At 52.7% G+C, this 12,565-nt stretch overlaps 1 protein-coding gene and 1 pseudogene across 1 annotated transcript in view; one reads left to right on the top strand and one right to left on the bottom strand.

Annotated features, from left to right (window-relative positions):
- Positions 1 to 12,565, top strand: part of LOC117867167 — a 658,956-nt pseudogene that overhangs the window by 538,867 nt on the left and 107,524 nt on the right.
- NPDC1 (neural proliferation, differentiation and control 1) overlaps positions 1 to 12,565 on the bottom strand; it is a 123,425-nt gene that overhangs the window by 39,242 nt on the left and 71,618 nt on the right. Inside the window, exon 2 of the mRNA XM_034751990.1 lies at positions 2,149 to 2,292. Coding sequence (XP_034607881.1) covers positions 2,149 to 2,292 — 144 coding nt within the window. The remainder of the gene's footprint in view (positions 1 to 2,148; positions 2,293 to 12,565) is intronic.

Raw genomic sequence — 12,565 nt, 5'->3', positions numbered from 1 at the left:
GGGTCCCCAGACGCACTGCATTAATGGGCCCTGGAGGCGTTTGTTAAGAGCCCAATAACAATTAGGCAGGATAATATACCGGGCTGGTTTTAAGTGGCACAGACAGATGCCGGGCAAAGACGAAGAGCTCAGGGTCCTCTGTCGTCAGGATATGATGCCATCATTCGGCTTCCCAGAAGGGTCAACAATCAGTGTGAGAAATGAATCAGAGGGATGAGAAAGCAAAGCAGGGTGACAGGGCCAATAACCTTGGGAGCCACCCACTGCAAGAGCTGGGGAACAGCATTGCCCTGTGGGTGAGACATTCAAGGAGGCAGAAGATGGAGATGGATGACAGTACGAACAGTGACTATGCCATGGCGGGGGCACTAGAACAAGGTGGGCCGGGGGGTCATGGCCCCATCACTTTTTATCGGCCGTAAAGGTGAGCGACAGGGGGGAGGCGGCGGAGAGGAGCGAGTGGAGGGCGGGATCTTGGCAGGAAGAGGCGGCACAGGGATGGGGCCTTGGGGAGGAGGGACGGGGTCTTGGGGACAGGGGCCTCAGGGGCGGGGCTATGGTTTCGGCACCGGTGGCCCCCCACTTTTATGCAGCTTTCGTCACTCCTGGCCCTGGTGTGCCTACCTACATCGCTCAGGGCTGTGAAAAATGTCCTGCCCTTTGTGACGTAGTACGGTCAGCCAAGCCCCGACTGTAGGCGCGGGTAGGTTGGCGGCAGAATTGGTGGATTTAGTACAGTGATGGGAAACCCCTTCCGTTGCTGTAACAATTGTCGCCGCTCGAGAGATTAAAATCGGGAGGCTTTAGGGCGTAGAAGTGCAGCGTCTGCAGGGCTAGGTGGCCACAGCCTGAAATCGTCCAGAATCCTCCTCTGGGGGAAGCATTAAGGCACCAGGTGACACCTCCAGAAATATATTTTTAAAACCAGTCGAATCCAAAACGGAATGAGACAGCCGTCAAACACCCATCCCAGAACAATCAGACTGAGCTCTGCAAGGGACAGGTCCCATTTCCAAACAGGAAACCCTGCCTTAGGATCATGCAGGCTGACCGCTTGTGCTGAGCAACGGGGCAAGAGTAAAGCAAATGTACCTCTTGTAACTTTGCTGACGGCTGCAGGGATCGGCAAAGCAGCCTCAGTCCGGGGAGGAGGAGAAAATGCCCCACTCCCAATAGTCCCTGCTCAAACCTCAAGCTCTGGCAGCACAGAGTTCACCACGAAGAGCAGCTCCGTGTGCATGCAACACCTGCCTGCCGCTGAGCTAAGGAGGACCTCATGCACAATACATAAGTGACAGCTGATGAAGGAAACCTACAAAGGGGAGCAGCAGAACACCCCTCCGGCACTGTTCTGTCATCAATAGGAGTTCGCACCACTCTTGTACCCACCACCTGCTACAGGAAATTGTGCCTTGGGGGTTCTAAAGCCGCGGTACTGAGTTCTCCCCACTGGCTGTGTATGTTGTTCAAACCTGGGGGGGGGAGAGGGGGGAGTGGGGCGGTGTCCAACCCCTGGTGCTCAGGGCTCTGCTCTGAGCTCAGGGCTCAACCACTGTGATCATGTAGTGTGACCTTCTGTGTAACACAGACCAGAGCTCTAGCAAGAGTGACCAGGCTCTGTGATGCTGAAGGCTAATTTCCACTGCCACTAACACATTCCCAGGACTGATGTGTCTAGTTATGATTGGCAGACTACTTCCGTTCCCAGCTACCATGCCCAGAGCAGGGACAAACAGGGCCTTGCCATTTACCGGACACCTCCTGTTCTCTCTCGGCATCCAGCGACGCACTGAACTAGGTTTCTGTGCTAAGTAACGTAATGCAGCAAGGGAGGTGGCGATTCAGAGCTGAGCTGCACGGCCCCTGATATTTCAGAGGGGTCAGCTGCACTTTGTAACGGAGAGCAGAATTTAGCTAGCTGTCTACCATGTGTTGGAGCACTAATGCAGCAGGGGAGAGATCCTACATCATTGCCAACGCCTGCAGGGTACATCTCCTCTGCAATACACTTTAATTCACAGTTAAGCCCATAAAAATCCCTGCTTTCAAGGCAACTTAGAGAATTTTACAGTCGGGGACGAGAGCGGAGTGCAGACTAAGGGTTTACACGGAGCCGGCAGGAAGGCCCATTGCTGCGCACCCACATACCAGTGGAGGACCACTTCCTCTGGACGCATCTTCCGTGTTCATCTTCCACAAACTGCGGGAGGCAGGGACCACAGGCATGGGAACCAGGGGGGCAGAACGCCCTTCTCTGCAGCGTGCAGTCCAAGCTCCGTGGACAGGACTCCTCTAGGAAAAGGAAGAGAGGAGAGATCCAAGTGAGAATAAGTTTCACAAGAAGCACCGTGGATGGGGTAAAACGGCTGTGTCCATCCTTACCCTGTGGAACAACAACATGGAGATGTTACTGTCCTTGCTAGAAATGAGAAACAGAATCCTAGCTACAGCCAGACTGTAAGTATCTGCCTGTGCAAAACACATCCTAGCCACTGCGGGAGAATCGCTAGCCACAAGTTCAGCCTGCGCTACAACAGAGATGGGGAGGGAGAGCAGCTTGGCTGGTGCTGTCAAGCCATAACCCACCCATGCTGGCCAAAGTGGAACAATGTTCTGGCCTAGTCCAGAGAGGAATGGCATTAAGGGGCTTTTACTCAGCCAACATGGACCAACGGAACATCTAGCAGTTTTGTGGGTAAGACACAGGACTGGGATCAGGAGATCTGGGTTCTGCAAGATCTGTGGTCAGGGCCAGGTCACCCAGGCTTCCCCATGGGGACAATGACAGAGGTTGTGAGGCTAAGCTCAGAGGCTACACTCATGAGTGCTATAGAAGAACATACACAATAGGGACTCCATCCTGTTCTGCAGCTCTGTGTTCACCCGTAAGCCTGGCATTGCTCACAGAGACCGCTGCTGAGCTCTGGACCCATCTCTAGCAGAGCTTTCGGCTGTAGCTCACCACTTCCTAGCCGCTGTAGCAAAGAGCTTAGTCGATCTGTGCCGCCTTATGATCCGCTCAGGGCAGTTTAACAGCTAACAAGACGATGAGCCTGGGGCACCTCGCCCCCACGTCTCACTCCGAGCTCTGGCACAGTTCGCCCCAGGTGCAGACAGACTCACCAAGGCCACCAGACCAGCTGTTCCTTGTAAATTACATCATGACTTGAACTGGCCCAGAGAGCGCAGTAAAAGCCTCCTGCCGAGGTTTTTCTCCCTAACCTAACAGCGCTGAGGTCCTCTGATTTCTGCGACTTCCCAGCCCGGCTCAGGGTATATGTGACGTCAGACTTTAACATACAGCACACTGGTTTGCCCCTTCACTGAGCTCTCTGTAACCGCGCCAGAAAGCCCCCTCTGAAGGAGTCTCCCACCTATTTTACCCTCTCACGACTGCCAGCACCTCAGCTAAGTCTCTCTCCTGGGTGAGGTGAGTAGAGGCCAGGGTTGGGGAATAGACTATTGGTTTTTTGGCTCCTGGATACAGCCAGTACCATCCTGGGGATTAAAGCAGGCAACCAGCAGGGGGAGCTCTCACCATCCCGGCCCAGAGGGGTAGCATAGCGCTGCTTACCCAAGCCATCTTGAGGAGCAAGCGGAGTTCCTCCTCCCCACTCCCATCTTCCCCAGCCCACCTTAATTAATCTATTTCCCCCTCAAGCCCATGTAAGCTGCCCACCTGCCAGCGCACCAGGGAGCTCCTACAAGCTACCCCGCCCTGTGCCTGGCAGTGCCCCCTGCTTCCATCCAGGAGAGCATTCACACAGCAAGGGCAGCCGCACAGGACTCAGCGGATGGTGACAGGATCACGAGGCACTACAGTCCTCGGGCTGGTGACATGCGAGGGTCACACGCCAGTCGTGCTCACGGAGCGTGCTGTAGAGGTTGTTAAAGATCAATATTAAGCCAACCTGGAGGCTGCATGCCTTGGTCATTAGTAACGCCCCGTGTTATTGGCCTAAGATAAAGTTACAAGATCACATGGCAGCAGCCTGTGGCGTGGGCTTAAATAAAAGCCAAGCACGATGTATGTTCCTCCGGCAGCTGGAGCAATGTCTGCTTTTATTGAGCATCATAAAAAACCCAAACCCAACACGATGATGCTGCTAAACGTCAGTGACTAACCATCAACTCGCCCTCCAGATTCCCGGCTGCTGATCAAACCACCAGAGCTCAGAAATCGCAGTGCTGCTACAGCTCGGAGCTGGGAGACTGCTCTCCTGGGGCGGGGCTGGGGTGGGCCTTTGGGCTCCAAGTCACAGCAGGGGCGTTTTTATTGCCATTGCTTCTGCAACGAGCGTAAAGGAAAAGCAACATCCCCCAAAAGTGAATAAAAAAAAAGAAAAAAGAGAAATGGGCCTTTTTGTGCCATGACACGTAGCTACCCTCTCAGCCAATCAGCATCAAGGATGGACCAAATGTGAGGGCTCCCTACTGGGTCGGCCAATAAGAACGTTTCTCCTGGCGTTCCAGTCTTACGAGCAGGTTTCACAATGACAGGGATAATGAGAAGACCCATTAAGGAAAGAAGGGGGAACATTTTGAAAAAAAGGGACTAAAAGAAAGAGGGTTTAAAATTCTCCTGCTTCAGCCCTAAGCCCACCACTAACTGCTGGGGGAGGGTGGAACTTGATCCGTGGGCAGGTTAGTCTAGAAAATCCCCCATTACCAGGGTTTCTGCCCCTTCCTGGGAAGCCCCTGACTCCTGCCAGAGACAGGACAGTAGATTAGATGCAGGAGCGCTGCCAGCTTTTCTGCCACCCTAGGCGGCGGAAGGTCCCGCCCTGAAATGCCGCCGTGGTCGCCACCCCCCAAATTGTAGTGCCCTAGGTGACCACCTAGGTCGCCTAATGGGTTGCGCCGGCCCTGGTTAGATGGCCAGGGGGTCTGACCCAGTCTGGCAGTTCCTATTCTCCTAGGTGGAGCAGGTCAATATTTTTGGATGGAACAGTTTTCCCACTGGAAAATGCTGTTTTGAAATCGAAACATTTCATGGGAACAGGTTGATTTCAAAGCAACGACAAATTTCAGAACAACGTGCATTGAAATGGAATAGCTCATTGTGACCTTATTTCACTTGGACGATTTTTTTTGTAAATGTAATTGTATTCTATTAATATAGCTATTTACCATTCTGTATAGATTGAATATACTGTACTAGGTTAGAATGCCTTGACATTATTGAAACAAAAAACATTCCAATGAGGATGTTTCAGAAACAAAATATTCCGGAATTTCCATTTCAGAGGCAATATGAAAAGTTTGAATTTTCATCCCAGTTGGGGACAAAGGAGAATTCGGACGTGTCCGTGCCCCCGTGGGATGGAAATGCCATTCGCTGAGCAGCTCCGCTCGGAGGTGCTGAGCTGGAACAGAGACCCCATGGGACGGTAACCGAGCAAGGAATAGTGCTGCCGCAGAGAAGCTGCTTCCTCTCGGACCTCCTGAAAAGCCACTTCTCCCTGCCCCACGGGCACCGACTGATTTCCCATGTAATTTCTGGGTGGGACGACAACAGGCCATTCTTCCAGGCTGTGCTTTGCCTGCTCCTTGTGGGGACTAGCACGGCAGATGGACACCTGGAAAGACGCCCCCTGGCTGGGTGGGCAGGCAGCTGGAACAAAGCGCCCCTGCACATAGCAGGGAGCTGCCCCAGGTGAGCTGGCTGCAGCAGGGGTGAATGGAAAGGGAGTGCTCGGGGGCTGCCCAGCAGCACAGGCTTGGAAGGACAAGGCCTTTTCCTGTAGCCATATTGTAAGGTCTGAGGCCTTTGTCTGTGGCCATATTGGGAAGGCAGCAGGAGCTAAGAAGCAGAAAGTCACATCCTCACATTCCATCTAAATGACATTAAAACAATGTCATCTCGGGCTGTTAATATACCTCCAGCACCAGCTAACCAGCTTAAGATCTGTTTCTTTCAAGAAAACGTTGTTTGATGACGTTCTGTCTGGCGAGAAATCACTTCTCAACAGTTGTGATTGTAAAAACTATACTTCTATTGTTTTGCCTTTAGGATCCCCATTTCTCTATTGTTTATCTGTCTGGTCTCTGGTTCTTTGATTGTTTGTTTGTTGCATAGCTAATTTTGCTAGGTGTAAATCAATGAAGGTGGTGGGATATGATTGGTTCAAGAATGGTTTTACAATAGGTTAGGAGTGGTTAGAAAATTATTTAGTAATTTAGTAAAATGGTTGGTTAAGGTACAGCTAAGCAGGACTCAAGCTCCACTACATAAACTGGGGTCCAAAAGGAAGTTCTTGAGAACCAACTCCAGGACACAGCCCAAGATCAGAACTCCCAGACCTCAGCACCCTGCCAACCCCACCGCGCAGAAGCTGGACGTCCTGATCCTGACTGGCCACCAGGAAACGTCTGTCTGCCTTATTGGGAGTGGTGAGCTTAGCATGTGCATTCTGTTTGGTGATTGCTAATAAATAGAGGGTAAGGATATTACTGTGCAAGGCTCTTTCACTGGTAAAAGACCCCGCAAACCCGCAGCGTAAGGTTCTGCCTGAGCCCATGGAAGGGTAAGGCCGGGTGCCTGAATTAACAGGGTTACACCTGAGCCCTAGGGATGGGGTAAGGGTGGATGCCCTAGAGAGTAAGGTTACACCTGAGCTCTAGGAATGGGGTAAGAGTGGGAGCCCCTAGAGTGAGCGAGTAATAGTAAAATGTTGTGCGGGTAACAGGCTCTCCTCTCGTGCCCAGGGCCGGCTCCAGGGTTTTGGCTGCCCCAAGCAGCAAAAAAAAAGCCGTGATCGCGATCTGCGGCGGCAATTCGGCGGAAGGTCCTTCGCTCGGAGCGGGAGTGAGGGACCGTCCGCCGAATTGCCGTCGAATAGCTGGACCTGCCGCCCCTCTCCGGAGTGGCCGCCCCAAGCACCTGCTTGCCAAGCTGGTACCTGGAGCCGGCCCTGCTCATGCCCACAGTCACTGGCTAGCCCTGCAGTCCTCCAGCCCATGGCACACAACAGAGGCTCCCAGGGCGATGGATGGGCCCCTTGCAAACCCGGTCACCGCGTCCCTAAGGAAAGCAGGGTGGAGGGCTGCGGGTGACGATACAGCCAGCTCGTGGCTGGGGACAGGGGAGGACATGTCCCCGGACTGTCCAAGCTGGGGAATCAGAGCGGCCCGGCCGCTCAGCTGCTGCGCAGAGCCTGTCCCTGCTCTCTGGCCGCCAGCGACAGACGTGTACCAGCTGGGCACCGTGGTGTGTCCTTTAGTCATAAACAGCACAAAGTCAACAGAAACCAGGCTGTGAACAAACAGCAGCTGCTGTCCCGGGGGCTCTTTCTCATCAGAGCTCTGGTTTCAGTTTCTAGCCAGCGGAGGAGGAAGGCAGAGAAAACCCTCTTCACACACACCCCTCCCCAGCGCCCTTGATGCCAGGCAAGGACAGCCTGGGCCGAGGCTGAGACCTCTCTGGGGATTACCGCTCGCCCACCTTCCCATCCTGTGCCCCTACCCCGGGACCGGGACGGGCCACCACTAGGGGTGACTCCAGGTTCCTGGCCTGTGAGGGGCACTTCCTAAACAGCTTGGGTAGGCTGTACGATGGAGACACGTATCCACTGGAAATCAGCCAGCCAGCCACTCGCTGCACTGCCCCGACAGAGTCTCTGGCAACTCCTGGCCCATTGGTCACTCCCGGACAAGTGACCTAATATTTGTGTGTATAGCAGTCGTGCCTAGCAGCCCCAATCCAGACCATAGCCCCACGGTGCTCGGTGCTGTACAAACACAGACAGTCTGTGCCCCAAAGAGCTGATAACCTAGTAATTCCATTACCAACTCCCTCAGCCGTCGCGTCCCTCCCCCGCCCCTGTTTCATTTCTTCTCAATGCACTTACCAACAGCATGGAGCCCTGCCCTGTCCCGCCCGCAGTCAGGTGACTGGGGCTATGGTCATCATCTCCCTTGAAATTCAATCCTTGTTCTCACGGGCCACGAAGGCCACAGGGTTTAACTGAGCCAGCGCAGAGAGACCCCACCGTGCACGCTGCAAGGGGACCCGGGAGTGGTCCTAGGGCAAAGTGCCAAAGGCCCAGCACACCTCCCTGAGCTCCCAGACACAGAGCAGCTGTCCTGCCATGAACAGAGCTCGGCCTGGAGCACAGGTCAGACCCCCACTCCCAATTCCACTGCAATCACACCCCTACGCACAGGGTCAGCGTCAGTATTTGGGGCAGCATCGAGGATTCAGCACCTCACTCTCATGCATTCAGCCTCTCACCCCTCGTGTGCCAGGGCAGGGCTGTTATCCCCATTGTACAGATGGGAAACTGAGGCACAGAGGAACTAAGGGACATGCCCAAGGCCACCCAGGATGTCTGTGGCAGAGCAGGGAATTGGATCTCGTCTCTTGAATCCCAGGCTAGTGCCCTAACCCCTGGCTTCAGCAGTGCCTTGATATTCTCCCGGATGATGCCACTCCCTCGCTCCTGTAACTTTGCAGCTCAGGGCAGTTTGACAGGCATGAGCTGGTGCTGTTTTCCATTTCTCCTGAAATTAGATGAGGAGTCTCTGCTTTCAGCATCTGCCCGATCTCCCCTCAGTGCTGGGCTCCTCCATGAGACCTGGAGAGGATCAGAGAGTCAGCCATGAAAGCCAGCCCAGCGTCTCTCTCCTCCTATGTAGGACGGGTCAGCTCCTCCGTGATATACAGAGCAGCATTGGGCACCAGATAATCCGCTAGAGCAGCATGGGTTGAACATTCAGCCTGAACTTCCAGGGACATCAAACACAAGGGACATAAACAGCCACGAACTCAGAGACAAACGTCCTCCAGGGGCTGGTTGTCCAGGATTTCACTTTTGTGCCTCCTGCTGGAGCACCTGGTGCCAGCCACTGCCAGAGACCGGATACGGGGCTCGAGGGACCTCGGGTGTGATCCACTTTGGCAATTCCTAGGTCATTGGATTTGTGGCCCATTTAAACAGCTGCCAATCAGGAGCAAAGGGGCGGGGAATTAAATGAAAACATTAGGGAGAGGATTAGAAAGAAAACCGAAAAGGTGGCAGAAAGGTGGAGAGTGCACGACCAGTGACACGGGTGGTGTTGGACTGCGAAGCCCCCGTGTGGACACACTCATTCTAGGGCACGAGAGGCCTTTTTGGTTTAGCTTAAACCCCTCCCTGAGCAACATGAGCTAAACTGCTACAAGTCCCTTTTAGCCTAGAAGAGTGTGTCCACACAAGGGTGAAACCTGGGTAACTAGATCGGTTTAAATTCACATCTCCGATTATACCAAAAAAACCCTTTCCTATGTAGGCAAGGCCTAAGTATGGGAAAATACACCTAAGGGCTCGTCTGGACACGCTAGTTATTGTAAACTAAAGCAGAGTGTGAAAGTGGATTAAGGCCCTCTTAATGTGAGCTAGGACTGTTCACACAGGGAGCTATTCCAGGCTATTTCCCCTTGGAGGCCAGCCCTTAGCTACTCAGGTTCTCACCTGTACTTAGATCTTGGATGGGGTCCCGCCCATCCCTCCAGCAGCACAGAACCCCAGCCCCTGGTTGGGGCACTGGTTAAATACTGATCCCAAGTGATGATTGCTGTGACGGTCTGTACCTCAGGGGAACACCCTACACCCCCATGTTCATCCTTATAATATGAGAATATTATAATATGATTGCGTGGGATCCAATGCAAAGTTCATCATGTCGGGGGTCTTTGGAAGGCTCATGGTGCACTGAGCATTGTTGTTATGGTAATTGTGGTTATAGTAATATTATAGGCTGTAATTTCATGTATATAGTTATGAGTCTGAAAATGTGTCCACATGGCTTAAAACAAGCCCAGGCAAAAACTCTCCAGGAGCAGAGGGGCAGTTCACACCTCATCAGGGCATGTCTGGGATAAACCCAGCCCAGCCTCACAGGAACAAAGGACACTGGCCTAGGCACCAACAAAGGATCTGTGGGACTCTCAAGTGAGTCACCCCCCTTCCCTTGGTCAGTTTGGGACTGCGATGAGGTAATGCTCACCTGACTCTGAAGGGGGGGGGGGGCAAAGCCAAGAGGGAAGAAAGAACATGATAAAAGGGAGAGACGTTTGCCATGCTCTTCCTCTCTTCTCCACCTCCATCTACTGCCACCACCACCAAGCGACTGAATCGCTGATCAAAGGGGGGAGCCTGGCTGAAGGCCAACGCGTCAGCCTGTGGTGAGAAGCATCTAAGTCTGTAAGGGCACTGAAAGTGTTAACATCAGCTTAGAATGTGTTTTGCTTTTATTTCATTTGACCAAATCTGACTTGTTGTGCTTTGACTTATAATCACTTAAAATCTTTCTTTGTAGTTAATAAATCTGTTGGTTTATTCTACCTGAAGCAGTGCCTTTGGTTTGAAGCATGTCAGAGACTCCCCTTGGGATAACAAGCCTGGTACATATTAATTTCTTTCTTAAATTGACGAACTCATATAAACTTGCAGCGTCCAGCGGGCATAACTGGACACTGCACGACCGAGGTCCCTAGGGTTGTGTCTAGGACCGAGATATTGGCTAGTGTCATTCGCTTGCACAATCCAAGGAGCACCTTACATGCCAGAGGCTGTGTGTGAACAGCTCAGGAGTGGAGGGTCTCACAGCAGAGCAGGGTAAGGCTGGCTCCCAGAGTCGAGGATTGGAGTGACCGAGCAGATCACCGGTCCGGATAACACCAGGGGAATGTCACAACTGCCCCCTAGTGACTAACCATCATCACTTTGTGCAGCATCCAGAGTTTTTTCCTTGGAGGGCAGGAGCGTTCAACCAAGCACTGACCAGCATGACCCGGCTTAGCCTGAGAGAGGAACAGGCTGCCTGGCCTCGAGGCGTCATTCTATAGGCTGGAAAAGTATTTTAGGGTTTTAAAACAGCAGATGGAGGTTGGTGGGGGATGTCACTACAGATTAAAGCTGCTCGTTATTGAGATCTGCATCAGAACAAGTACAGCAATGGTTCCAGGGGCTGCTGTGCCTGTTCCTTGGGGTTACAGTCACATGCTCTTAGCACAAGGTGAGCTCCCAGCCCACATCGGTCACAGGAGATGCTCACATGGGTTTGCTTGTTACCACGAAAGCAGCACAAGCCCTTTGGAAACGTTATCCCTCTTGGGAGAGAAGAGACTTGAGGCCTTGAAGAGAATGTTCTAGCCTCAACCCCTGCAACCTACGGTATTCTACAGCCACTAGAGAACACGGCCAGCCTCAGATAGTGGTTCTCTTCCACACAAGGACAAGCATTTGGAATATTTTTTCCGGCTTGCTGCTCAGTTTGCCTACACCCAGCCTGGCAGAATTCGTGAACACAGCTGTGGAGAGCTTTTGCAAGTTCAGAACAGCTGCTGCATCGGCACGCTCCGGCAGTTCATTGCCATGGTCTCGCTCGTTCCTTTACGGGGCACTGCATGACACGCGCTTTGTGACGCTGAATTCCAGCTTACAAGTCCCAGAGGTGAGATTCCTGGGGCAGGGGGTTCTCAGGGTGGTCCCCAGCCCGTGGAACTCCATGCCACCAGAAACAAGGAGGTCCCCAATTCTTGTCTGGTTTTGATCACAAAGTCCCAGGAACCCCACAACCCATAGTGGAGCAGCAGTCCAGTGTCTCCTGGAAGGCAATACCACAAGCGATCTATCTTACAACAAGTGCTATAACCAGAGCTTAACTGTGTATATTAATCAGAAACGGCTTAATTACGTGCGTGGAGCATTATAAAGTACAGCGAAGGGTGCATCCGGAAGGCACAGATAGGAACTCTGGTCTGTTTTACCAATGACAGTAGCATACAGCCCCACCTCGGACCCTGGCCCAGTAACGGCTGTCCAAGTTCTGTGCTGACAGGCCCCAGAGGGCTGGTTGGAATATTCCTACTTCACTTTGAGCCTTTCCTCACTTGAGACTGAAGGTCTCTGCATCACAGCGTGACCAGACAGCTCCTGGGGGCAACGAGCCAGCAGCTTTGCCTCATACCGATGAGGCAGCAAGGCTTTCGTTCGTTGGGCCATCGATTTCCAGCACTCCCCTGGTCCCAGTAGAACATCCAGCCTGCCACAAAGGAAGAGGAAGAGCTTGCAACTCCGAGTCAATTGCCATCCCTCCGAGGCAGCCAGCAGGGGGTGCCAATGAGCAATGAATTTTGGGCCTTGCTCAGAGACATAAAGCAGGACCACATTTCTGGGAAGCATTTACTCTGCAGGCGTTGTTTTCTCAATGTCTTCCAATTAGGCCCCATTAGAGAGACAGCTAGACCCTGCCAGAGCCCCACATAGAGCCTGCAGAAGTAATCTGATGTGATTTACTCATAATATTCTTCTGCACGCCACAGCTAGAGAAAGGCTGAAGCGCTTAATGCAAAGAGTTTAAGAGCATTAGGAGGGTGAAAACCAAGTCACCGCTGCTTCCGGAGCCTGATAATTTGCTTATTAAAAGAAAGACAGCAACAACAGGCTTAAAATAAAGGGCAGGAAGCAACAGGAGAATACTGTATTTAACATTTAATCCACATGCAGACACAACATCAGTACTGCAAACGGTGCAGCTTCTTCCGCGTCAGACTCCCACACAGCCGTATAAAATACGGCAA

Source organism: Trachemys scripta, chromosome 17 (assembly GCF_013100865.1).
Source record: "Trachemys scripta elegans isolate TJP31775 chromosome 17, CAS_Tse_1.0, whole genome shotgun sequence".
In the NCBI taxonomy this organism is placed as follows: Eukaryota; Metazoa; Chordata; order Testudines; family Emydidae; genus Trachemys; species Trachemys scripta.
This window is presented reverse-complemented; position numbering and strand designations above follow the sequence as displayed.